This window comes from Elephas maximus, chromosome 3 (genome assembly GCF_024166365.1).
Source record: "Elephas maximus indicus isolate mEleMax1 chromosome 3, mEleMax1 primary haplotype, whole genome shotgun sequence".
NCBI lineage: Eukaryota > Metazoa > Chordata > Mammalia > Proboscidea > Elephantidae > Elephas > Elephas maximus.
The window spans coordinates 28620466-28648053 of NC_064821.1; the positions used below are offsets into that span (position 1 = coordinate 28620466).

A 27588-nucleotide genomic window follows, 5' to 3' on the forward strand; every position below is an offset into this window, starting at 1 on the left:
TTCACATTTTTTCAACTTATCAAAGATTCTGCTTCTAGGTATGGCTGGCACCTGTCTCTCTCACAACCCCACAGTATGTTCCTATAAATTCAAAGCCTCTTTTTAAATTTACAATCCCTGACAGGGATGGATTATCAAAAATGTGGTGGATTGTTCACTACACATTAGTAAGTATGCACAAGTAAGAGTGCGCTTACCTTGCGTATTGGGTAATCCACCCCATCTAGGCTATCCAGTTTGTTGCCATACAGTTGTTCATAATATTCTGTCATAAATCTCTTTATTTCTATCAGGTCGCAAACTGTCAAATTTGTGTATATTTTGCTGTATGTATTCTCAACACAACAACAAAAATAAATTTTTTTTAAGTTAAAAACAGAAGAAGGGGGGAAAAAAAGAACAAGGGGACAGAGGAGGAGAGGGGCTGACCAAGACTTAAGGGCTGCAGTGAGGACTTGGCTTTTACTGCTAACAAGATGGGAACCTTGGGAGGGTTCTGAGCAGAGGCAGGAGCTGACTTAGGCGTTAACACGCGCCCTCTGGTGGCTGGAAGGGGGAGAATAGACTGGGGCCAAGCAAAGACGGGAATAGGGGACCAGGGTCCAGCCGACCGCCATGGCCCAGGTGAGCAATGATGGGCACCGAGGAGGTACATGAGCTGCCCACTCTCATCCAGCACCCCAGGGACGCACACACACAGCCAAGGAAGCACATACACAGTGGCTAGACTCATCTTTTTAATAACATCCTAAAACTCAGTGGAATGGGCAGCGGGGCCTCTGGGCTCAGCAGCTGTGTTGGAGGAGGGGCCCTGACATCCGCTAAGGCAGGTCACTGCAAGAAGGCACTCGTGAGGGGGCTTGAAGCCCCTCCCCTATTTCTTCATATAAAATCAGAGGGAAGTCCCAAGGGAGAGGGAGGCAGGGAGACCATCCTTCCCAGCCTGTGGGTAGAGAAAAAGGTGAGCAGGGGGCCTGATGCTGGGAGCTGGGAGAAAGACACTGGCAGGCCAGGGGCCTGCCCTCATCTCCCCAGGATCTGCGGCCGGCTCCTGGGGAGACAGAGGTCCCACACTCTCCCATGTCCAAGCCCCCGACTCTTCTGGCTTCTAGCTGGTACGAAGTTGATAATCTGCAGGGAAACAATGAGCTAGGCAATCTCCAACTTGAGGGAAGAGACAGAGAGACAGCTCCCCAAATCCATCCCCCACTCCGGTGCTCATGATCAACCCCAGGAGTATGTAACAAGGCTAAGGATGAGGTTAACGCAGGGGCGGTAACCATATCAATGGGCCTCTTTGTAGGCAGCAGATGGGGTGCTGTATGCCCAGGCCCTCTTCCAAGCCCCAAGACCACCCTACAGCTGACAACTACCTCCATTTGAAAGATAGGCCAAAATAAAGGATATCATCCGTGAACACGGTGCTCCATTAAAAAACTATTTGAGACCAAAAGGTCAACAATTACTCAAAGCAAAGGTGAGAAGAAGATAAGGGGGCAGGGAAACTGGAGCGCAGGAAACCGAAAAACCAGAACACAAAGAGAACGTTGACACATTGCGAAAAATGTAACTAACATCACTGAATAGTTCATGTAGAAATTGTCAAATGCGAATCTAATTTGTTGTCTAAACTTTCACCGAAAATACAATAAAATATTAAAAAAAAAAATAAAGGCAGGCAAACCAAGCCCCAGGGTGGCAAGGTGACACAGGGGCTGGCCTGGGCCTATGCCTGTTGAGTTTTGGAGCCAGAATATAGTCAAAACCTTGAGGCCTCATCTGCCTGACCCTGTCCCAGGGAGCTGGGCTGCCTTACCTCCACTCTGGGTGATGTAGCGAACCCAGGGCAGGGCCTGGTAACCACTTTTCTCAATGATCTTCATATATCGGACCTGGAAGGGGATGAATAGAAAGGTGGCCCAGGCTGGGCAGAGTGAGTTGGCCCAGGCTGGGGGGAGTGAGGTGGCCCAGGCCGGAGGAAGAGGTGGCCCAGGCCGGAGGAAGAGGCGGCCCAGGCCGGAGGTGGGGGAGAGGTAGCTCAAGCTGGGGTGAGGCGATCAAAGCTGGAGGGACAGTTGGCTCAGGCTGGGGGGAGTGAGGTGGCCCAGGACAGAGGGAGAGGTAGCCCAGGCCAGGGGTAGAGGTAGCCCAGGCTGAGGGGAGTGGGGTAGCCCAGGCTGGAGGGAGTGGGGTGATCCAGGCCAGGTAGAAGGAGGTGGCCCAGGCTGGCAGAATTGAGGTGGCTGGGGCCAGAGGCATATATGTGGCACATATTGGGGGAATAAGGTGGCATGAGTTTGAAATAATAAGGTAACATGGCTTGGCTTGAAGGGGAAAGGGATGGCATAGCAGTGTGTTGGGGTAAAGGGGGGTTTGGACAGAGAAAGAGGTGACACAGTGCCTGGGAATAGACAGGACATGATTTGGGGGGCTGGAGGTAGCACAGGTGAAGGAAATGGTGGTGAATGTCTTGCAGACAGGGGAGCGAGCGATGTGATCAAGGTAGCCAGGGAGGAGGTTGCACAGGCCAAAGTGGGAGGTGGAGGGAGAGGAGACCCAGGCTGAGAGCAGAAGTGGCAACACTGTCCAGGGGAGGGCAAGGAAGACTACAGAAGAGAGGTGATACAACCCAGGGACAGGAAGTGACCCAGGGCAAGAGATAGGAAAAAAGAACCCACTAGGGTCAAGGAGGGGAGCCTCCCTGCCCTCTTCCCTCACCTGGATCCCAGAAACGGTGAAATAGGGGATCTCAAACTTGACCCCAATGGGGGGTCGGCCCTCCACTTCCTCCTTCTCCACGCTGGGGAGGCCAAAGTGGGCACGCATCAGGTACTCCTTGCCCCCCTGTGGGCACATGGGGGCATCAGACACACAAAGCATCTGTACGCTCCAGACCATTCTCACACAACAGCCCCCAGAACAGGTTCTGCTCTCAGCCCATCTTATAGACAAGGAGCTCAAGGCTCCTGTCTGAGGCTCACAGCTGAAGCTTTGACTCCAAAGCCCAGTTGGGGGGCTTCTCATTACCATTTCCCATTTCTCAGGTCCCAAGGACAGAGGGGTATTGTTATCCCTCCTGTTTCACAGATGAACAGCTGAGGCTCCATGAGGGGAAGTGGGTTTACCAAAACCATTCAGCTCAGAAAGGCAGGGGTAGAGTTTGAATCCAGGGAGGGGGACACTGAACCACCATGTGGCCTGGTTGGCACCTTTAGCACTCTTGAGGGATGACTGCATGCCCGTGGGTCTCCAGTTCTCTGCCTGGTCCCCATGTAGTCAGGGCAGGTCAGGCCCCCACATCATCCTGGCACCCCCAGAATCCCCACCTGCCCCAGTGCTCACCGGAAAGGACTTAATATTCCAAATGACAACGTTCTTCTCTGGCATGTACTTGGCGCTGCCCACGCTGGTCTTGAAGCGTGGGGAGTCAGCATCGCTGGGGACAGGCACAGAGATCTCCACACCGTTGGCCACTGACTGCTTCTTAAACTGCCCCTTGGCCTGTTGCGGGAGAGCATGGGGCATCAAGAAGGCTCTCAAGCATTTTGCAGATATTCACCAAGCCCTTCAACGTGCCATCTCATTGAAGCCCTCCACAGCCCTGCGGTGAGGACTGTTATCCTGCCCATTTTACAGATGAAGAAACTATGGCATAGAGATGTTAAAGCATTTGCCTGAAGACACAGCCAACAAGTGGCAGAGCCAGGACCCGCTCCCACGGGAGACTCCAGAGGCCCTGCTCTTGCTGCCTTCCTTTGGACAGTGCCAGTCACCTCTGCCTTGTTCAAAATGTTGCACCACCACCTATCTGGAGTTTTCACTTGATAGCTGGCACTGACGGAGCCTGTACCACATGCCAGGCCCTGTGCCCAGCACTTACCCCTCATACTAGTTCAATAAAGTAGGGATCATTCCTGAAGCTTATTTTATAGATGAGGAAACTGAGGCAGAGAGAAAGAACACTTTGCCCAAGTCACATAGCTGGTAACTAGCACAGGAGGGATTCGAACTGATCCTGCGCACTTAACCACCACACGTTCTCCTTGCAAATAAACAAATGACTGAATTACAACATTATATCTACAGCTAGTGCCGGGTGACACAGGACAAGTTTTTAGCACAGGGTGTTAAGTGTTCCATGGTGGTTGCTATTCTATGAATACTACCATTTATTAATTCAGGGAGGGATGATTGGGGAGGTAGAATGGGGCAGAGACCAGGAGGGCATTCTTTTTGGAAAGCGTGTGCTTCCATGGCCCTTTCCCCTTCCCCTGCTGCAGAGTCAGGAACATTGGGGGTGATGACAGCCCCCCTGGTGACCTTCCACCCCACAGCCCAGCTCCCCCAGAACCCCGAGGCAGGAGAGCAAAGCTGTGTCTAAGAACATAGACTCTGGAGCAAGGCAAACCACTATGCAACAGAGGCCCCCCTCTTCCTAGCTGAGTGACATCGTAACCCCTCTGGGCCTCAGTTTCCCCATCTGTAAAAGAGGGCTACCTACAAGCTCTTACTTCAGGCACCAAGAGACATGCACAGGGCTGTGTACAACAGTGCAAACCTGAGGAGCCAAGAACTGAAAACAACGTACACAGGAGAATGGGCCAAACCAAAAACCAAACCCATTCCCATCGAGTCAATTCTGACTCATAGCGACCCCACAGGGCAGAGTAGAACTGCCGCATAGGGTTTTCAAGGAGCACCTGGTGGATTTGAACTGCTGACCTTTTGGTTAGCAGCCATAGCTCTTAACCTCTACACCACCAGGGTTCCCTGGAGAATAGGCAGACATGGTAAATTCCTTCTGTGATATATACCACAGCTGTTACAACAGATGCACTAAACGGCAGCTCCTGGGATTCATCTCAAAGCCAACGAACCATGAAAAAGGCAAATCAAACAAACAGAAATTCATACAAAGGTCAGAAACAGGCAGAAGGAAAATATTTCCACGGACAAACGTGGATAGCAAAATTACAAAGAAAAGCAAAGAAATAATTCACGTCAAATTCAAGTTCATGGTTACCTCACTCTAGATGGGATGGGGGGAGCAGTAATTGGGGGAGACACATGGGGGTTCAGAGGCTCTGGTAAAGCTCATTTGAATACACCGGGTGGTTTATCATTATCCTTTAAACAATGGTGACCCCATGTGTGTCAGAGTAGAACTGTTCTCTGTAGGGTTTTCAATGGCTGATCTTTCGGAAGTAGATCACCAGGACTTTCTTCCATGGTGCCGCTGGAGTTTGGACTCAAACCTCCGAACTTCGGCTTAGCAAAAGAGCACTTTAGCCATTTGCACCACCCAGGGGCTCTCTATTAATTCCTCTTGCCATCCAATCGATTCTGACTCATAATGACCCTATAGGACAGAGTAGAACTGTCCTATACGATTTCCAAGGGTGTGATCTTTTTTTTAATTTTTATTGTGGTTTAAGTGAAAGTTTACAAATCAGGTCAGTCTCTCACACAAAAACTTATATACACCTTGCTACATACTCCCAATTGCTCTCCCCCTAATAAGATAGCTCGCTCCCTCCCTCCATTCTCTTTTCATGTCCATTCTGCCAGCTTCTGACCCCCTCTACCCTGTCTTCTCCCCTCTGGGCAGGAGATGCCAACATACTCTCAAGTGTCCACCTGATCCAAGAAGCTCACTCCTCACCAGCATTCCTCTCCACCCCACTGTCCAGTCCAATGCCTGTCTGAAGAGTTGGCTTTGGGAATGGTTCCTGTCCTGGGCCAACAGAAGGTCTGGGGGCCATGACCACCAGGGTCCTTCTAGTCTCAGTCAGGCCATTAAGTCTGGTCTTATTGCAAGAATTTGGGGTCTGCATCCTACTGCTCTCTTACCCCCTCAGGGGTTCTCTGTTGTGTTCCCTGTCAGGGCAGTAATCTTTACAGAAGCAGATTGCCACATCTTTCCTCCACAGAGGATTCAAACCTCCAACCTTTCGTTTACAGCTGAGCGCTTTACCACTGCGCTACCAGAGCTCCTTATAACTAGCTAATAGTTATTCCATTATGCAAACATTACTGAGAACCTACTGTGTGCCTGACACTGGGGGAAAAGGCTGCAGAAAAGAAATTCGTGAGTTAATGCCTCAGAAGGGAAGCACATATAAGGGCAAGATGAATAGACCTAAAGAAGTTGAAGAAGGGAAGGAGGGAGCCATGGGCATAGCTGGAGGAAGAGTAGTCCAGGCAGAGGGAGCAGCAGGCCCCCCCCCGAGGGGGGCCACTATATGCCTGCTGTGTTTGAGAACCAACCAGGAGCCCAGTATGTCTGGAGGGAAAAGAAGGTCTGAGAGGGTGGTGGGGGGTGAAGTCAGATAGGTGTCGGGTGGGAGAAGGCAGATGAGGCATTGTTAACCATCTTTGCCCTGGCCCACCTTGACCATGATCTCCACGCGGCTGTGGGAGAATTTCTCAATGACGGACTCAATCCAAATCAGCGGCTTGACCTGTGGACAGAGGAAGGGGGGCTCTCAGAGGTTTGACTCAACCCTTATTCTACACCCCATGGGGCTTGAGCCTCCCTCACCTGGGTGCTGAGGCGGTAGGACATGAGCTCAAAGTCACCATCAGGAGGGATGAAGGAGATGGTGCGGTCATTGTCGAAGCGCGAGAGCCGCACACACTGATGGAACTTGACGTCCTCCAGCTCCACAGACTTGTTCTTGCCGCCTGAAACTCGGATCGGAGCATGTAGGGTCACCCTGGAGGCCAGGGGCGGGGGACTGGGTCTCTACTCATTCAGCCAGCCAGCCAGCAAGCATTTACTGAGCACTTCCTGTATGCCTGTGCTGGGAAGTTAATGGTGCACAAAGCAGACGGAGACCCCCCACCCGCAACTACCACCCTACAGGTGAGGAAACTGAGGCTCAGACAGGATAGCCTGCCCAGCATTCCCCAGCTGGCAAAGGCTGGAATCTAAACTCAGGGAGCCTGGCTCCCCATGGTCAGACATTTAAATACAAAGCTATTCTGTTTCCTCCTCTCACTAGAATGTCAGGTCCATGAGGACAGGGAATTCTGTTTGTTTTCTTCACTGCTGTGTCCCAAGAGTCTAGAGCTGTGCCTGGCACACAGCAGGAACAAAAAAAAAAATGTTGAAGGACAGAAGAAACAGTGGTTGCCCAGTGAACCAGCAGGTGCAGTATTAGCCATGAGCAGCAGAGGGGGCACAAGCACTTATTTCAGAACCAGCAGCAATTTCCCCGGGGTTACCAGATGGGACAGTCTCAGGCTGCCCCATTACTGGGGGTAGGAAGGGGGCCCACATGCTTACGGCCAGTGAGTTCAAAGAGCACGCGGTCATTGAGGCCAAGCCGCAGCTCTGGCATTCCTGACAGAAACACCTTGAGTTTGATGGTGCCCACAATCTCACTCAGCAGGACGCTACCATTGGCGTTGACCTGGGGATGTATACATGGGGGGATTAACAGGCATTGGGCCCCCTCCCCTGCCCAAGGTCCTGGTGGAGGTGGGGGCTCACCAGCAGGTTGACAGACTCTATGACATCAATGAAAACCTCATTCTTCTTGTACTTGATGCCCTCAGAGCGCCAGGACACCGCATTGGTGACAGTAGGTGGCACTCGAGACTTGCCCGTCTCCAGCTTGTTGCCCTGCTGGGTGATGTACCTGGCAAAGGGCAGCGGGGGTGAGCAGTCGGACCCAGGACATCTCCCTGGCCTTCCCTGAGTTCCCTCCACCAGTGGCCCAGCTATGGCTGCCCCTGGGGCCGTCTCACTCCTGCAGGATCTTGCTGTCGGTGGTCTGTGGGAAGCCAAAGTCCATGAGCTCATCCAGCAGTTCGTAGATGATGACAAAGTTGTCTCGGATGCTCTCCTCCTCCAGTTCCTTGAAGTATTCAGAGAATACCTGTTGTGGGGTGGAGGGGAGACAGACACCTATATGGGTATCTCCTATGGCTGTGGCCATGGGCTGGGTCTCCACTCATTCAGCCAGTCAGCCAACAAGCATTTATTAAGCACCTATTGAATGCCTGTACAGGAAAATTAATGGTGAACAAAGCAGACCAGGGTCCTGCCGTTATAGAACAGTCTAGCTGGGGAGAGTGAATGGGTCAGGGGACTAATGTAATCCACCATGTTGGGTGCAGTGATGGGGGAAACACAGGCAGCTGTGGGAGCCCAGAGGCAGGAAGATCAAGGAAGACTTCCTGGAGGAGGAATTAGAAGGGCCTGGAACAATTTTTGTCGCCATAGGCCACTGTGTATTTGGTGATGTTTATGGGCCCACCTCAGAATAAGGTTAGGAAGAGCCTAAAATAAAACACACGGGTAGCAAAGGAAACCCGTTGTATAGAAATACATTCAAGTTCATAGACACCCAGAATTCAACTCACAGGACCTTAAGGACCTAGGAATCTGGATTAAGAGCCCCTGGGGAAATAGTACAGTTAGTATAGAAGACAGTTTGGTGGCTCCTTAAAAAGTTAAACATGGAATTCTCATATGACCTAGAAATTCCAAACCTAGGTAAACACCCAGAAGTGAAAGCAGAAACGCAAACAAAAACCTGTAGATCAGTGTTTACTGCGGCACTTTTCACAATAGCCAAAAGGTGGGAACAACCAAAATGTCCATCAACAAATGTATTAACAAAATTTGGTATATGGATACAATGCAGTACTACTCAGCCATAAGAAGAAATGAAGTCCTGATGCATGCCATAGCATGGATGAACCTTGAAAACATCATGTTGAGTGAAATGAAGTCAGTCACAAAAGGACGAATACTGTATGATCTCACTTATGTGAAGTACGATATGTGTTTTTTGTTATATGAAGTACAGAAACATACAGAAACCAAAGATTGTTTGTGGCTACCAGGAGCGGGAGGGAGGGGAAAAGGGGGAATTTTGCTTAGGAGGCATTGAGTTTATGTTAATGGTGGTGGAATAATTTGGAAACAGTGAGAATGGTTGTACAACTTGAATCTAATCAATGTTACTGAATTGTGCATAGAGGAAATTCTTGAATCAGCATATGTTCTATTGTGTATATCTTCAATAAAAAAACCCAGTGCCATCGAGTCGATTCCGACTCATAGCGACCCTATAGGACAGGGTAGAACTGCCCCATAGGGTTGCCAAGGAGAGCCTGGAGGATTCAAACTGCCGACCCTTTGGTTAGCAGCCATAGCACTTAACCACTGCGCCACCATACAAAGAAGAAAAAAAAGAACCAGCCCTTGGAAGAGAGATGGCATAACCACAGCAGAAAGCCTGTCACTCATTCAGCATTCCAGCTCCCCTCCCCTCACTCATGGCATTCAGCCACACCAGGCTTCTTCCTATTCCCAGCCCAGGGCCTTTGCATTTGCTGTATCCCCTGCTGGGATGCTCTTCCCCCAGCTGGCCTCATGACAGGCTGCCTCCTTGTTATTCAGGCCCCAGCTTGAATGTGGGGGGCTCCTCAGTGTAGCCCCCCATGAATGTCCTGGTGAGAATAACACCCCAGCCACAAGTTATCACAATGTCCTATTTAACCTCCTTCATGTCCTTTAACTCTGCAGGACTGTCTTGTTCCCTTGGTGAACGTCAGGGAGCCAAGAGGGCAGGGAGCCTTGCCTGTCTGATCCAAAGCTGTGTCCCCTTTCTTGGCAGAGAGGAGGCAAATCAATAAACATTTGTTGGTTGAAAAATATTTCCTAAGCACCTCCTCAGTCATTGAGAATGACACATAGTAAGTGCTCAATAAATCATTCTGATTTTATGAGTCTGTCTTGGAAGAAGTACAATCAGGATGCTACTTAGAAGCGAGGATGGCGAGACTTCATCTCCCGCACTTTGGACATGTTGTCAGGAGGGATCAGTCTCTGGAGAAGGAAATCATGCTTGGTAAAGCAGAGGGTCAGAGAAAAAGAGGAAGACCCTTGACAAGGTGGATTGACACAGTGGCTGCAACAATGAGTTCAAACATAGCAACAATTGTGAGGATGGAACCAGAATGACAGGGCTTTGTTCTGTTGCACATAGGGTTGCTATAAGTCAGAATCAAGTCAACGGCACCTAACAACAACAATGACAACATAACATCAGTGAGAATGCTAACAATAATAGCAAACATTTATTGAGTATTGACTGCATACTCAGCACTGCTCTAGGCACATCACAGGTATTAATTTGATTAATTTGGAACAATGACCCTGAGGCAGGACTTATTATCACCCCCATGTTAGAGGCTCAAAGAGAAGTGACTTGCTCAAGGTCACAGAGCCAGAAAGTAGGAAGCTGGGATTAGAACCCAGGTCCTCTGCCTCAGGTCTTCTGGGAGACCTCATGGTCCCTGCCCTACGGGGAGAGACATCCCAAAAGCAGCCAGTGAGAATGCAGAGTGATGGGACTTTGATAGGGGAAGCACAAGAAGCTGGCGTCCCCAGGAAGGTCAGGTAAGGCTTCCCTGAAGAGTGGGATCCTGAAGGAGGTCAGCAGGACAAGTGAACAGACAGACCAATCAACCAATGGGAGGTCAGCACCTACCTCCACCGTCTTGTAGAGGAAGGCATACACCAGGGAGGCGTTGGCGTTCTTCAGCGTGGTGGCCACCACTGTGGGCAGCAAAGTTAAGGAATACATGCCCTTTGGGGAGGTCCAAGTGGAGCACAGACCCTGAACCCCCTCCCCATCCTCTGCCATCACCCTCATCTCTGCCCACCTGCCCCCCAGCCTGAGGCACAGGTGTGCTTCCTGTACTCAGTCCACACTCTCTGGGCCTGAGCTGCCACCTACCACCTTCAGCCCTGAGGGACCCCACCCAGGTGGATACAGTAGAGGTTGCTGTGCTTGATCCACAGGAAGTGGACCCGGCCACGGCTCAGCAGTGGGGCCAGGGCACCCTCCTCCTCCCGCTGCATAAGCAGCGGCATGAAGTGTTCAATCTCGCTCATGGCCACGTCGCCCTTGTAGTTGCGGCTGATCAGGGGCTGGGGATGTGGAGAGGGCCCGCTCAGGGTCACCGCCAGGATCCCAGCACCCTCAACCCTGGGGCATCAGGGGCTGGGGCTGATCAGGGGTAGGGGTGTGGAGAGGGCCTGCTCAGGTTCACTGCCAGGATCCCAGCACCCTCCACCCTGGGCACTAGGGGCTGGAGCTGATCAGGGGCTGTGGGTGTGGACAGGGCCCGGTCAGGGTCACTGCCAAGATCCCAGCAGCCTCTACTCTGGTCATCACAGTGCCAGGTTTTGACCCCTATTCCTGAATGAGGTGCATGGACCAGGGTCTGCCTCAGGTTTCTCCTCTGTAAAATAGGCTTGTGATAACAATATCTAATGTTTATAGAGCTATAGAGCCTTCACTGTGCCCCATTATCCTGTTCTAAAGACTTGATGTCTGCTCTCTTATTTCTACCACTCATCTGTCATATCTTGGCTGAAAGTAGAGAATACCAGAAAGACTTTCACCTGTGTTTTATTGACTATGCAAATGTGTTCAACTGTGTGAACCATAACAAATTACAGATAACAGTGTGAAGAATGAGAATTCCAAAACACTTAGTTGTGCCCATGAGGAAACCTGTACATAGACCAAGAGGCAGTCGCTCAACAGAACAAGGGGATACCGAGTGGTTTAAAATCAGGAAAAGCATGCATCAGGGCTGTGTCCTTTCACTACACTTATTCAACCTGTATGCTGAGCAAATAACCTGAGAAACTGGACTAGATGAAGAACGCGGCATCAGGATCAGAGGAAGACTCATTAACAACCTGTGATATGCAGATGACATGACACAACATTGCTAGCTGAAAGTGAAGAGGACTTAAAGCACCTACTGATGAAGATCAAAGACAATCCAGCCTTCAGTATGGATTACACATGAATCCATAAACATCTCAACATAAAGAAAACCAAAATTCTCACAACTGGACCAATAAGCAACATCATGATAAATGGAGAAAATAATGAAGCTGTCAAGGATTTCATTTTACTTGGATCCACAATCAACACCCATGGAAGCAGCAGTCATCAAATGACACCATACACCTATTAAAATGGATAAAATCCATGACACTGACAACATCAAATGCTGGTGAGGATGTGAAGCAACAGGAACTCTCATTCATGGCTAGTTGGAATGCAAAATGGTATGGCCCCTTTGGAAGACAGTCTGGCAGTTTCCTACAAAGCGAAACATAGGCTTACCATACGGTCCAACAACTATGCTCCTAAATATTGACGCAAATGAATTGAAGACTTAGGTTCACAGAAAAACCTGCGTGTGAATGTTTATAGCGGCTTTATCCATAATTGCCAAAAATTGGTAGCAACCAAGACATCCTTCCATAAGTGAATGGATAAACAAGCTGTGGTACATCCATACAATGGAGCATCACGCAGTGATAAAAAGAATTGAGTTATTAAGCTACGAAAAAACATAGGAGGAACCTTAAATGCATATTGCTAAGTGAAAGAAACCTATGTGAAATAGGTAAATACAGTATGATTCCAAGTATGTGAGCTCCTGGAAAGGGCAAAATTATACAGACAATAAAAAAGATGAGTGGTTGCCAGGGATTCAGGCAGAGGGGATAGTGAGTAAGTGGAGCACATGGCATTTTTATGGCAGTGAAACTATTCTGAATGGTACTCTAATGGTGGACATGTAACATTATTTGCCAAACCCTATAAAACTGTACAACACAAACAGCAAACCCTAACGTAAACTGTGGGCTTTTGTTAGTAATAATGTATCAATATATGCTCATTGGAGCCCAGGTGGTGCAGTGGTTAAGTAATTGGCTGCTAACCAAATGATTAGCAGTTCGAATCCACCAGCTGCTCCTTGGAAACTCTGTCCTGTAGGGTTACCATTAGTTGGAATCGACTCAATGGCAATGGGTTATATGCTCACTAATAGTAACAGATCCACCACACTAATGCAAGCTAGCTGTTAGGGGGGATATATGGGACCTCTCTGTTCTTTGTGCACAATTTTTCTGTAAACTTAAAACTGGGTTAAATACTAAAGTTTATTAAAAAAAGAAAAAGAAATCAAATGATGTATTGAATTGGGCAAATCTGCTGCAAGAGACCTTTTTAAAGTGTAAAGCAAAAATGTCACTTTGAGGACTACGGTGTGCCTGACCCAAGCCATGATATTTTCAATCACTTCGTATGCGTGAGAAAGCTGGACAATAAATAAGGAAGACTGAAGAATTGATGTCTTTGAATTATGGTGTTGGTGAAGAATATTGAATATACCATGGGCTGTCAGAAGAACTATCTATCAGACAATCTTCCGCAGCTATTTATAAGGTTTTCACTGGCTAATGCTTTTCAGAAGTAGACTGCCAGGTCCTTCTTCCTAGTCTTAGCCTGGAAGCTCAGCTAAAACCTGTCCTTCATGGGTGACCCTGCTGGTATCTGAATACCAGTGGCATAGCTCCCAGCATCACAGCAATGTGCAAACCCCCACAGTACAACAAACTGACAGACAAGTGGGGTCAGATGGATCCTGGCTGAAATCAGAGAATACCAGAAGGATGTTTACCTGTGTTTTATCGACTACGCAAAGGCATTCGACTGTGTGGATCATAACGAATTATGGATAATCTTGCCAAGAATGGGAATTCCAGATCACTTAATTGTGCTCATGAGGAACCTGTACATAGATCAAGAGGCAGTTGTTCAGACAGAACAGGGGGATACTGAGTGGTTTAAAGTCAGGAAAGGTGTGTGTCAGGGTTGTATCCTTTCACCATACCTATCCAATCTGTATGCTCGGCAAATAATCCAAGAAGCTGGACTATATGAAGAAGAACGGGGCATCAGGATTGGAGTAAGACTCATTAATAACCTGCAATATGCAGATGACACAACCTTGCTTGCTGAAAGTGAAGAGGACTTGAAGCACTTACTAATGAAGATCAGAGACTACAGCCTTCAGTATGGATTACACCTCAACATAAAGAAAACAAAAATCCTCACAACTGGACCAATGAGCAACATCATGATAAACGGAGTAAAGATTGAAGTTGTCAAGGATTTCCTTTTACTTGGATCCACAAGCAACAGCCATGCAAGCAGCAGTCAAGAAATCAAACGACATGTTGCATTGGGTAAACCTGCTGCAAAGACCTTTTTAAAGTGTTGAAGAACAAAGATGTCACCTTGAAGACTAAGGTGCACCTGACCCAAGCCATAGTATTTTCAATCATATCATATGCATGTGAAAGCTGGACAATGAATAAGGAAGACTGAAGAAGAATTGACGCCTTTGAATTGTGGTGCTGGTGAAGAATATTGAATATACCATGGACTGCCAAAAGAATGAACAAATCTGTCTTGGAAGAAATGCAACCAGAATGCCCCTTAGAAGCAAGAATGGCGAGACTGCATCTTCTATACTTTGGACATGTTGTCAGGAGGGATCAGTCCCTGGAGAAGGACATCATGCTTGGCAGAGTACAGGGTCAGAGGAACAGAGGAAGACCCTCTATGAGGTGGATTGACACAGTGGCTGCAACAATGAGCTCAGGCATAACAACGATTGTAAGGATGGCTCAGGACAGGGCAGTGTTTCATTCTATTGTGCATAGGGTTGCTATGCACAATAGAATGAAACGGAACCGACTGGACAGCACCTAACAACAAGCCAGAAGAACGAACAAATATCTGTCTTGGAAGAAGTACAGCCAGAGTGCTCCTTCACATACTTTGAACATGTTATCAGGAGGGACCAGTCCCTGGAGAAGGACATCATGCTTGGTAAAGTAGAGGGTCAGCAAAACAGAGGAAGACCCCCCATGAGATGAATTGACATAGTGGCTGCAAACAATAGGCTCAAACATAGCAACAACTGTGAGGATGGTGCAGGTCTGGGCAGTGTTTCATTCTGTTGTACATGGGGTCACTGTGAGTCAGAACCATCTCGACAGCACCTCACAACAACTACCACGTTATTTAGTTCTCACCACAAACCCTGTGATGGAGGTGTTGCCATCATCTCCATTTTATAGATGCGGAAGCTGAGGCTATGAAAGAGTCTATGGAACCATGTCCATAGTAAGCAGGGAAACTGGGAATCGAAACAAGGCGGCCTGGCTCCAGAATTCTTGCTCTCACCCCGGGCTTCATATGCACCAGAGTGGTAAGGTAGGGCTTATGAAAAACGGAGAGGGGAAGGGGAAAGGGAGGGGAGAGGAGGGGAGGGGAGGGGAGGGAAGATTCTATCCATGCACCTCTTAGAGTTCATGTCTGTCTGCCCTGCCAGCAGTAAGCCAGCAATAATAATAGTACTTAGGCTGTTGAGTCAAGTGGTTAGAACAGAGAGGGCACACAGCAAGTCTCTAAATAGCTTTCACTATTAATATTATCAGTATTATTTTCACACCACCATTGTTACTGCTGCTATTGCTGAATGACAAGGTGGATAAGGGAGCTTCAGGAAAGGACAAAGCAGCTCTAAAGGGGAATTAGGGCCTTCTGCAGCCTTCCCCGGGTATTAATTTTGTGGAAGATGACAGTGATGGAAATATAAACTTCAATTTATTGAACGCCTAATGTTTGCATCGGGGCTAATGTGCTAAGCGCTTTACACACTTTGAATTTTATGAGTTCTGACTGGGTGGGGACCTTAGTTACCCCCATTTTTAAGGCAGGAGAAATTAAGAACCCGAGGGGCAAAGCCCGTTGTCCCAGGCACACGGCCAGTAAATGGTGGAGGTAGAATTCAACCCGGACACACGGGAATTAGAGTGGAGGGGGGCGTAGGTTTCCACGCCCCAAGAGCTTTCTGGAGTCTTGCTAGCTTGCGCGGATGTGCCGCCCCTAGGTTGGGGGGAGCTTAGCCTCACCGGTCTGGCCCCCTACACCTGCGCTTAGCCTCACCTTGCCCTTGACGTCGAGGATGAAGACGGCCGAGGCGGACATAGTGGCAGCCGGTGGATCTGAGAGGCGAAGAGGGAGAGCCAGAAGGTAAAGACAGCACCGCTTCCTTCTTCCTGCGGAAGCGCCCACGCCCAGGTGAGCGCCCAGGTGAGCCCTCTTAAAGGGGAGGCCGCCGCCAGGTGAGCGGCGCGGTCGGCAGACGCGACAGCTATTGAGAGGGCTGGAAGGGGGCGGTCCTTCGGTTGAGACAGAGGCCCCGGCTCACTTTCTCTTTGCACCTGTGAGTGCTGGTGGGCAAAGACAGCGGACCAACCGACCGCCTGTCTGTCAGTCGGTCCCTCCATTCATTCATTCATTCTCCTCTGTCTCTACCATAAGTACACAAGCCCCAATAGGGCCGGGGCTTTGTCCTGTTCCTGCCTGTGTCTTCTGCGCCCAGTAAAAGACCTGGTAAAAAGGTACACAGTATAAAAAAAAAAAAAAAAATTTTTGTAGGTGTTGAATATTTGTTGAATTCATTCATTCATACAATAAATATTTACTAATTAGTTTATTCTGTCACTCAAATATTTACTCACTAATAAATTCTTTCACTCAGTGACTGGAACCTTGGGAAGGATTCTGAGCAAGACAAATGTAGCTGCTTTTAGTGTTTTCCTAACGTAACTCTTGTCCATTTGTTCAAAATTATTTATTAAGCCCTGGTAAGGCCGTGGTTAAAGCACTTGGCTTTTAACCCAAAGATGCTTCAAACAAACCAGCCACTCCACGAGAAAAATATGTGGCAGTCTGCTTCTGTAAAGATTACAGCCTTGGAAACCCTAAACCCCTATGGGGCAGTTCTACTCTGTCCTACAGTGTCACTATGAGTTGGAAAGTTGGGATTGACTCAGTGGCAATGGGTTAATGGGTTTGTGACACTAAAAGAGCCCTGGTGGTGCAATGGTTAAGCTAGGCTGCTAACTGAAATGTCAGAACCCACCAGCGGCTTCGAAGGAGAAAAGACCTGGTGACCTGCTCCCATAAAGATTAGAAAACTCCATGTGGCAGTTCTACTCTGTCACATGGAATTGCTATAAGTCAGAATCGACTCAATGGCACACAAGAAAAATGTGACACTAAGATGTAGATAGAATATGGAAAGGATAAATGATAGTTATTATTATGGCTACAACTCCCAGGGTAGCACAAAGGGTTTGCACTCGGCTGCTAACCTAGAGGTTGGTGATTTGAACCCACTCAGTGGAGCCATGGAAAAAAGCCCTGTCAACCTGCTTCAAAAGAGATTACAGCCAAAAGTACCCTCTGGAGCAGTTCTGTAACAGATGGAGTCACCACGAGTCAGAATCAACAGGACAGCAACCTGTTTTATTATGACTGTAATTATTATGTCATAATATTATTCCAGCATATCCTTACTGACCACCTACTGTGTGCTAAACTGGGCATCTGGAAGGGGTTTCGTTATGGTGATGATGGTCATGTTGATGGTGATCCAATCAGCTAATGAATATTTATTGAGCACCCGCTGTGCTCTTGTGGATTGTGATGTAGACAAGGCTGGTACCCCGGTTCTAGGGAGGGTGAGAGACACACAATTAAAAAAAAAAAAAAAAAAGATGATTCCTGATGAGGATGAGACCTTTGAAGACAAGGGTACTAGGGGGCAGGGCTGACAGAGAGTGAATAGGGGCTATAAGTCAGGAAGATCAGAGCTGACATTTGACAGAGGTCTTCGAGGCCCTGTAAATAGTAACACTGTAAGACAACATTATTGCCAGCCCTTCACTGTGTCCCTGAATTTCCACCACAACTTTATGAGCAGGGATGATCCAAGCGATTGAGCCCAGTGCAGAGTTGGGCACACAGCAGTTACTAGTATTGGTTTTGCTGTTGTTTATTGTTACACGTGTACCAGAGAAGCTCATGGACTCCAGATCCAGCTGCCCGAGCTCAGGTTCTGGCTCTGCAACTGGCCAGCTGTGTGGCCTCTGGTACCTGGCCTCCCTCCCAAGGTCTCAGTCTTCACATCTGTGAAAAGGATTCATAACTGCACTTTTCTTGTTGGGTTATCATGCACACAACAGCATGAGTTATTATATGCAACATGGTGCATGGAACATGCTTGATCATGACAGCTATAATGATGATAATTATGACAACAATGAGGATTGTGGTGGTTAAGAGAACAAGTGCGGGGTTTGAATCCTGACTCCACCACACATTGCCTGAGTCATCAGGTTTGAGAGCCCCTTGGTGATCTGGTGTATAACAGAATGAAATGTTGCCCAGTCCTGTGCCATCTTCATGATCATTGTGTTTGAGCCCGTCCCTGCTGCTGTTGTCAGTCCATCTCACTGAGGATTTCCTTCATTTTGCTGACCCTCAATGGCAACAGGTTTGGTTTCTCTACCAACCATGATTTCCTTTTCTAACAATTGTGTCCAAAGTAAGCTAGCCAAAGTCTCTCTGTCCTTGCTTCTAAGGATCATTCTGGTAGTATTTCTTCTAAGACTGATTTGTTCATTCTTCTGGCAGTCCACAGTGTATCCAATATATAGTGCTCATTATAGCGAAACTTTGTCTCACATACTTTAGACAAATTATCAGGAGGGATCAGTCCCTGGAGAAGGACATCATGTATGGTAAAGTAGAGGGTCAGCGAAGAAGAGGAAGACCTTCAACAAGATGGATTGACACAATAGTTGCAACAATGGGTTCAAACTTAACAATGATAGTGAGGATGGTGCAAGACCTGGCAGTGTTTCATTCTATTGTACATTGGATCACTATGAGTCAGAACCGACTTGACAGCACCTAACAACATATGCAGGCATATGCACTACCCTAAATATCTGGTGTGTGGGAATCCTTGAGACAACTCTTTAATTTAGGGAACACTATTATCTCCACAGAGCCCTGGTGGCACAGTGGTTAAGAGCTCAGCTGCTAACCAAAAGGTTGGCAGTTCAAATCTACCAGCCACTCCTTGGGAGCATTATGGGGCAGTTCTACTCTGTCCTATAGGATTGCTATGAGTTGGAATTGACTCAACAGCAGTGGGTTTTTTTTGGTTTATTATGTTCATATGACAGATGGAGAAACTGAGGCTCAGAGAAGGTGAGTGACTTGCACAAGATCACCCAGCTAGTAGTGACCAAACTGGGATTCGAGCCCTGCAAAGCCCAGGAATTCATACTGCCTCTGCCCAAAGGAGGGAGGGCCTTCCATGCTCTTACCCACTCCCTGCTCAGGAGGTGGTCTGGGGCGATACAGGCTCTCACTCCAACTCAGGCACCCCGGAGCCTCACAAGGATTCCCCTCCTAGGGCCCTTAGTGAGATGTTTTCAGGTAGTAAATAGAACTCAAAAGCCAGGGCCTAGTGCACTGGAATCTGAAACTCAATGCCTGTTTGGCTGAAAAATTCATGAACCCAAAAGCTGCAGTGGGGTCAGAGAACAGAGCAGCTCTGTCTGGCTGGCCCTGCCCAGCCTGGCCTATTTGGTGGCAACCACGCCCATCCCAGCTTCTAGACACTTGCAGCCTGCACCAGGCTTCTTTCAGCTACCCTGCCACTAGGAACCCCTTTCAATCCCTTTTTTATGTCACTAAAGGAACCTCTGAAATACAACTACTATGGTCTCACCCACTCTCACATCCCCCGTGGCTCCCCATTGCCCTCAGACATTGCCCCCAGTTGACCTCTGCCGCAGGGCACCCTGAACCGCTGCCCCAGACAACTGACTTCCATAATTTCAGTTCCCCTCTTTGCCTTTCTCTTTCCTCCGGCACCTGAGCCCTCTCTGCAGAACGCCTGCCCCTCTTTGCTCTTACCACTTGGTTCTATTCTCATTCAGCTCTCAGGCCTTCTCCTTTGGGAAGCCCTCTCTGTCTTACACTCCGTGTCTCCATCACGTTCTTCCTCTGTGCTTTCCCAGTGCCCGCTGCTCCCCCCATCACAGCTGTGTGATACCATACTTATATAAAGTTAACTCTTACTGAGGTGAAATTCACATAGCATAAAATTAACCAATTCCAGTGACAGTGGCACTTAGTACATTCACACCGTTGTACAACCACCATCTCTATCTAATTCTAAAATATTTTCATCACCCCAAAGGAAAACCCCTACCCATTAAGCATTTGTTCCCTGCTCCTTCTCCCCCTATCTCCCAGCCACCACAGAGAGGGCCCTGAAGAATACAAGGTGGATTCTGCCTGCAAAGAACGCTGGGAGAGAACCAGAGTACCTTACTGAGCAGTGATCCAGGCCAGGAAAAAATACGGCAAATGACTGACTTCATGGTCATGTCAATTGGAAGCCGTTAATTAGTACAAAAACAACCTCATTCATCATACGGTAGAGAAGTTTTTTTCCCCTGGGTCCCTTGCACACATCTTTGCATGTAAGCGCTAAGTATATAAACTCCCAGCCTGCACTGCTGAGCGTGGTTCTCTACCCAGGTGACACTCCACGCTTCGCTAACTGTGGAGAGAATCCTGGCGTCAAACCCTGTAAGTTCTCTAATACAGCTAGATCTGAACAACCTGGCATTTTCCACCTCTTTTTTTGGAAGCCAACCTGTGCCCCTCAGAGCTGCTTCTGCCACTGGCACAGTGGGATTTCACAACCACTAATATGATTTCTGCCTTCAAGGATTTACCTATTCTGAATTGTACGTAAAACTTAAATCATACAATATGTAACCTTTTATGTCTGGCTTTGTTCACTTAGCATAATGCTTTTAAGATTTATCCACCTTGCAGTAGGCATCAGGACTTCATTTTTATGGGCTGAGAAATATTTCGCTCTATGGCTGTACCACAACTTGTTTTCCATTCATCTGTTGGTGGACACTGGGGTTGTTTCAAACCTTTGGCTGTGGTGGATAGCGGTGCAATAAACATTGGTGTACAAACATTGGTTTCAATTCTTTTGAGTATGCATGGGTTTACTGGATCATATGGTAATTCAGATGGTAAATGGGCTACAAAAGACCTCTTTAAAGTATCGAAAAGCAAAGATGTCACCCTGCGGACTACTAAGGTGCACCTGACCCAAGCCGTGGTGTTTTCAATAACCTCATATTCATGTGAAAGCTGGACAATGAATAAGAAAGACGAATAAGAAAGATAGAAGAAGAATCGACACCTTTGAATTTTGGTGTTGGTGAAGAATATTGAATATATGGTGGACTGCCAAAAGAACGAACTAATCTGTCTTGGAAGAGGTACAACCAGAATGCTCCTTAGAAGCAAGGATGGCGAGACTACAGCTCTCATACTTTGGACATATTATCAAGAGAGATGAGTTTCTGGAGAAGGACATCATGCTTGGTAAAGTAGGGGGTCAGTGAAAAAGAGGAAAACCCTGGACAAGATGGATTGACACAGTGGCTGCAACAATGGGCTCAAGCATAGCAACAATTGTGACGACGGCACAGGACCAGGCAGTGTTTCATTCTGTTGTGCATAGGGTCGCTATGAGTCGGAACTGACTCCACAGCACATAACAACAACAACAACATGGTAATTCTATGTTTAACTTTTTGAGGAACTGCCAAACTTTTCCACAGCTGCTGCAGCATTTTATGTTCTCACCAGCAATATATAAGGCTTCCAATTTCTCCACACCTTTACTAATACTTGCTATTTTCTGTTTTTGTTTCTTTTTCCAATTATAGCCACCCTAAGTGGATGTGAAAGGAGCCCTCGTGGCACAAGGGTTAAGCTCTCAGTGATTAAGTAGAAGGCTCGCCTTTTGAAACCACCGACAGCACTCAACAGCAAGTAAATCCAAAGAAGAGGCATCTCATTGTAGTTTTGATTTTCATTTTCCTGGTAATTAATGATTTTGACCATTTTTTCATGTACTTTTTGGCCATTTGTATATCTGCTTTTGAGAAATGTCTATTTAAGTCCTTTGCCCATTTTTAAGTTGGGTTGTTTGTCTTTTTGTTGTTGAGTTGTAAGAGTTCTTACATATTCTTGATATTAGACCCTTATCAGATATATCATTTATGAACATTTTCTCCCCTTCTGTATCTTGTCTTTTCACCTTCTGGATAGTAGTCTTCGATGCACAAAAGTTTATAATTTCAATGAAGTCTCATGCATCTATGTTTTCTTTTGGTGTTGTGTCTCAGTATCCACTGCCAAACCCAAGGTCATGAAGATCTACCCCTATGTTTTCTTCTGAGAGTGTTAAGTTTTAGCTTTTATGTTTAGGTTGTTGATCCATTATGAGTTACTTTTTATATATGTGTGAAGAGGTGTCATACCAGAAATTTTTAATCTATTTTTAAATAGAATTTTAATTACAAAAGAAATACGTGAATACTTTCTCCTCTTTAAAGGGTAAGAAGAAGAAGGAAGAGGAGGACAAGTGAAAGAAAAAAAAAAAAGGAGAAGAGAAAGAAGAGGAAATAACATTGCAAATAAGGAAAAAGCCTTCTTTGGGCTCCTCCTCCCTTCCTGGCCCCTCTACCTCCCACAGGTAACCAGTATAAACTGCTGACAAGTTCAGATCTTTTCTGTTCGGTTACATATGGCATCGGTTTCTTTTTCCATACCGTACATGACTAAATGCAATTTTCTATTTGTACTCAACAGTATGACTTGGAAACCTAGCTGGGCTGCTCCAGAGGGGATATGATTCAGGCGTGTGGAGTGTGTGTGGGTTGATGGGTTGTGAGACTCCCTGGGTTCAAATCTCTAGCCCACTGCTTATCATTAACTATTTGACGGTAGGTAAATTGCTTAAGCTTTCTGTGTCACTCTTCTCAACTGGAAAACGATTGTAAGGATTTAATAAAAAACACTTAATGCCTTGCTGAGCTGAGTAAGCCCTCTATAAACACACTCTTTATAACCTGTAGAGCCACCTCATTCTTTTGTAAATTTTTTTTTAAATGGAAATGTAACATATATTAAGAAAGGGCAGAGATCAAGTCACTTCCACAAACTGAACCCATCTGTGTAACCACAGTCCACTTTCTAGTCCCCCGGAAGCCACTGCTGTGGCCCTGCCAGTCACTACCACCCTAAAGACAATCACTGATATGCATTCTGTTACCATAGGCTGATTAGCTATGCCTGTTCTAGAACTATTTACAGTGTAGGTTCTTTTGCTCAGCATAAAGCTTTTTGAGATTCATCCATGTCGTTGTGCATATCAATAGTTCATTTCTTGGGCCAACAGTAACACACATGAGGACCCTGTTTTGTAGTTCAATCATGTACGCAAGACTGATGGGCACACCAGCCCAAAAGCAAAGATAAGAAGGCAGAGACAGGAAAACCAAATGAATGGAAACAGGAAACCCAGGGCAGAAAAGGGGAGAGTGTTGACACATTTCGGAGTTGGCAACCAACGTCACAAAACAATTCATGTATTAATTGTTTAGTGAGAAAAGAATTTGGTCTGTAAACTTTCACCCAAAGCACAGTAAAAATTAAAAAAAAAAAGTTCATTTCTTTATATTGCTGACAAGTATTCCATTGCATGGATGGACACAATGTTAAACCATTCACCAGTTGATGGACATTTGGGTTGTTTCTAGTTTGGGATCATTATGAATAGAACTGCTATGAACATTCATGTACAATCTTTGTATTATTGTGGTTAGGTGCCGATGAGTCGGTTCCCATTCATAGCAACCCAATGTACAACAGAATGAAACACTGCCCGGTCCTGCACCATCCTCATAATCGTTGCCATGTTTGAACCTATTGTTGCGGCCCCTGTGTCAATCCATCTCATTGAGGGTCTTTTCTTTTCGATGACCCCCAAGCATGATGTCCTTCTCCAGGGACTGGTCCCTCCTGTTAACAAGTCCAAAGTACATTAGACGAAGTCTCATCCTCCTCGCTTCTAAGGAGCATTCTGGCTGTACTTCTTCCAAGACAGATTTGTTTGACAGCTCCATAGGGTTTCCAAGGAGCAACTGGTGGATTTGAACTACCAAACTTTTGATTAGCAGCCGAGTTTTTTTTTTTTAAATAATTTTTATTGTGCTTTAAGTGAAAGTTTACAAATCAAGTCAGTCTGTCACATATAAGCTTATACACACCTTACTACATACTCCCATATACTCTCCCCCAGTGACTCAGCCCACTCCCTCCTTCCAGTCTCTCCTTTCATGACGATTTTGCCAGTTTCTAACCCTCTCTACCCTCCTATCTCCCCTCCAGACAGAAGATGCCAACACAGTCTCAAGTGTTCACCTGATACAAGTAGCTCACTCTTCATCAGCATCTCTCTCCAACCCATTGTCCAGTCCCTTCCATGTCTGATGAGTTGTCTTCAAGAATGGTTCCTGTCCTGAGCCAACAGAAGGTTTGGGGACCATGACTGCCGGGATTCTTCTAGTCTCAGTCAGACCATTAAGTCTGGTCTTTTTATGAGAATTTGGGGTCTGCATCCCACTGTTCTGCTCCCTCAGGGGTTCTGTATTGTGCTCCCTGTCAGGGCAGTCATCAGTTGTGGCCGGGCACCATCTAGTTCTTCTGGTCTCAGGATGATGTAAGTCTCTGGTTCATGTGGCCCTTTCTGTCTCTTGGGCTCATAGTTATCATGTGACCTTGGTGTTCTTCATTCTCCTTTGATCCAGGTGTGTTGAGACCAATTGATGCATCTTAGATGGCCGCTTGTTAGCGTTTAAGACCCCAGACGCCACATTTCAAAGTGGGATGCAGAATGTTTTCATAATAGAATTATTTTAGCAGCCAAGTTTTTAACTACTATGCCACCAGGACTCCTGCTTTTCTAGTAGTCCATGGTATATTCAATAGTCTTTGCCAACACCATAATTCAAAGGCATCAATTCTTCTTCAGTCTTACTTATGCATTGTCCAGCTTTCACATGAATATGAGGCAATCGAAAACACTGTTGCTTGGGTCAGATGCACCTTAGTCCTCAGAGTGACATCTTTGCTTTTTAACACTTTAAAGAGGTGTTTTGCAGCAGATTTGCCCAATGTAATACATCCTTTGGTTTCTTAACTGCTGCTTCCATGGTCATTGATCGTAGATTCAAGTAAAAGGAAATACTTGACAACTTCAGTCTTTTCTTGTTTATCATGATGTTGCTTATGGGTCCAATTGTCAGGATTTTTGTTTTCTTTACATTGAGGTCTTTATGGATTCATGTGTAATCCATACTGAAGGCTGTTGTCTTTGATCTTCATCAGTAAGTGCTTTCAAGTCCTCTTGGCTTTCAGCAAGCAAGGTTGTGTTATTTGCATATCGCAGTTTATTAATGAGTCTTCCTCCAATCCTGGTGCCACATTCTTCTTCATATAGTCCAGCTTCTTGGATTATTTGTTCAGCATACAGATTGAATAAGTATGGTAAAATGATACAGCCCTGATGCACATGCACACCTTTCCTGATTTTAGGCCTCGTGGTATCTCCTTGTTCTCTTTGAATGACTGCCTCATGAGCACAACTAAGAATTCTGGAATTCTCATTATTTGCAATGTTACCCATAATTCGATATGATCCATGTAGTTGAATGCCTTTGCATAGTCAATAAAACACAGGTAAACATCTTTCCAATATCCTCTGCTTTCAGCCAAGATCCATCTGACATCAGCAATGATATCCTTTCTTCCACGTCCTCTTCTGAATCTGGCTTGAATCTCTGGCAGTTCCCTGTCAGCGTACTGCTGCAAAGGTTTTTGAATGATCTTCAGCAAAATTTTACTTACATGTGATATTAACTATATTGTTAGATAATTTCTGCATTCTGTTGGATTATCTTTCTTCTAATGGGCACAAATATGGATCTCTTCCATTTGGTGGCCAGGTAGCTGTCTTCCAAATTTCTTGGCATAGACAAGTGAGCACTTCCAGTGTTGCATCCTTTTATTGAAACAACTCAACTGGTATTCTGTCAATTCCTGGAACCTTGTTTTTGGCCAATGACTTCAGTCCAGCTTGGACTCCTCCCTTCAATACCATTGGTTTTTGATCATATGCTAACTCCTGAAATGGTTGAATGTAGACCAAATCTTTTTATTACTGTGACTCTGTATATTCCTTCTATCTTCTTTTGATGTTTTCTGAGTCATTCAATATTTTTGCCCATAGACAAAAGATAAGAACAGACACTTCACTAAAGAAGACATTCAGGTAGCTAACCGATACATGAGGAAATGCTCACAATCATTAGCCATTAGAGAAATGCAAATCAAAACTACAATGAGATTCCATTTCACTCCAATGAAGCTGGCATTAATCCAAAAAACACAAAATAGTAAATATTGGAGAGGTTGTGGAGAGACTGGAACACTTACACACTGCTGGTGGGAATGTAAAATGGTACAACCACTTTGGAAATCGATTTGGTGCTTCCTTAAAAAGCTAGAAATAGAACTACCATATGATCCAGCAATCCCACTCCTTGGAATATATCCTAGAGAAATAAGAGCCTTTACACAAACAGATATATGCACACCCGTGTTCATTGCAGCACTGTTTACAATAGCAAAAAGATGGAAGCAACCAAGGTGCCCATCAACAGAAGAATGGATAAATAAATAATGGTATATTCACACAATGGAATACTGTTGCTGTTGTTAGGTGCCATTAAGTCGGTTCTGACTCATAGTGACTCTATGCACAACAGAACGAAACACTGCCTGGTCCTGCGCCATCCTTACAATCCTTATTATGCTTGAGCCCATTGTTGCAGCCACTGTGTCAATCCGCCTCGGAATACTAGGGAATACTCGGAATACTATGCATCGGTAAAGAACAGTGATGAATTCTGTGAAACATTTCATAACATGGAGGAATCTGGAAGGCATTAAGCTGAGTGAAATTAGTCAGTTGCAAAAGGACAAATATTGTATAAGACCACTATTATAAGAACTTGAGAAATAATTTAAACAGAAGAAAATATTCTTTGATGGTTACGAGAGGGGGGAGGGAGGGAGGGTGGGAAAGGGGTATTCACTAGTTAGATAATAGATAAGAACTACTTTAGGTGAAGGGAAAAACAGCACACAATACAGGAGAGGTCAGCACAACTGGACTAAACCAAAAGCAAAGAAGTTTCCTGAATAAACTGAATGTTTCAAAGGCCAGTGTAGCAGGGGCAGGGGTTTGGGGACCATGGTTTCAGGGGACATCTAAGTCAATGGGCATAATAAAATCTATTAAGAAAACATCCTGCATCCCACTTTGGAGAGTAGTGTCTGGGGTCTTAAACGCTAGCAAGCGACCATCTAAGATGTAGCAATTGGTCTCAACCCACCTAGAGCAAAGGAGAATGAAGAACACCAAGGACACAAGGTAATTATGAGCCCAAGAGACAGAAAGGGCCACATAAACCAAAGACTACATCAGCCTGAGACCAGAAGAACTAGATGGTGCCCGGCTATAGCCAATGACTGTCCTGAAAGGGAACACAACAGAGAACCTGTGAGGGAGCAGGGGAGCAGTGGGATACAGACCCCAAATACTCATAAAAAGACCAGACATAATGGTCTGACTGAGACTAGAAAGACCCTGGTAGTCATGGCCCCCAGACCTTCTATTAGCCCAAGACAGGAACCATTCCCAAAGCCAACTCTTCAGACAGGGATTGGACTGGACTATGTGACCAAAGGGTCGGCAGTTCAAATCCACCAGGAGCTCCTTGGAAACTCTATGGGGCAGTTCTACTCTGTCCTATAGCGTCGCTATGAGTCAGAATCGACTCATATGGAATGGGTATGGGATAGAAAA

General features: G+C 46.3%; 1 protein-coding gene across 2 annotated transcripts; it reads right to left on the reverse strand.

Moving 5' to 3' along the window:
• Nucleotides 1–725: 725 nt before the first annotated feature.
• Nucleotides 726–15964, reverse strand: AP1M2 (adaptor related protein complex 1 subunit mu 2). 2 transcript variants are annotated; one of them, XM_049876873.1, is made up of 12 exons: nt 15855–15964; nt 10795–10951; nt 10509–10576; nt 7753–7883; nt 7496–7643; nt 7289–7415; nt 6542–6684; nt 6390–6461; nt 3343–3501; nt 2719–2844; nt 1817–1892; nt 726–1131 (listed from the first exon to the last, which is right to left on the reverse strand). In XM_049876873.1, exons 1-12 carry the CDS (start codon nt 15894–15896, stop codon nt 1109–1111), a joined length of 1272 nt encoding a protein of 423 aa, XP_049732830.1. In that variant the 5' UTR covers nt 15897–15964; the 3' UTR covers nt 726–1108. The 2 variants fall into 2 exon arrangements, with proteins under 2 accessions (XP_049732830.1, XP_049732829.1); XM_049876872.1 differs by having other exon boundaries at nt 6542–6690.
• Between the last annotated feature and the right edge of the window lie 11624 nt (nt 15965–27588).

Coding starts and splice junctions, on each gene's coding strand:
- AP1M2 (XM_049876872.1), bottom strand. CDS start 15,896: ATGTCCGCCTCGGCCGTCTTCATCCTCGACGTCAAGGGCAAG. Junction 6,462..6,541: donor CCTACCGCCTCAGCACCCAG/GTGAGGGAGGCT, acceptor CTCTGTCCACAG/GTCAAGCCGCTGATTTGGAT. Junction 1,893..2,718: donor TCACCGTTTCTGGGATCCAG/GTGAGGGAAGAG, acceptor ATCCCCTTCCAG/GTCCGATATATGAAGATCAT.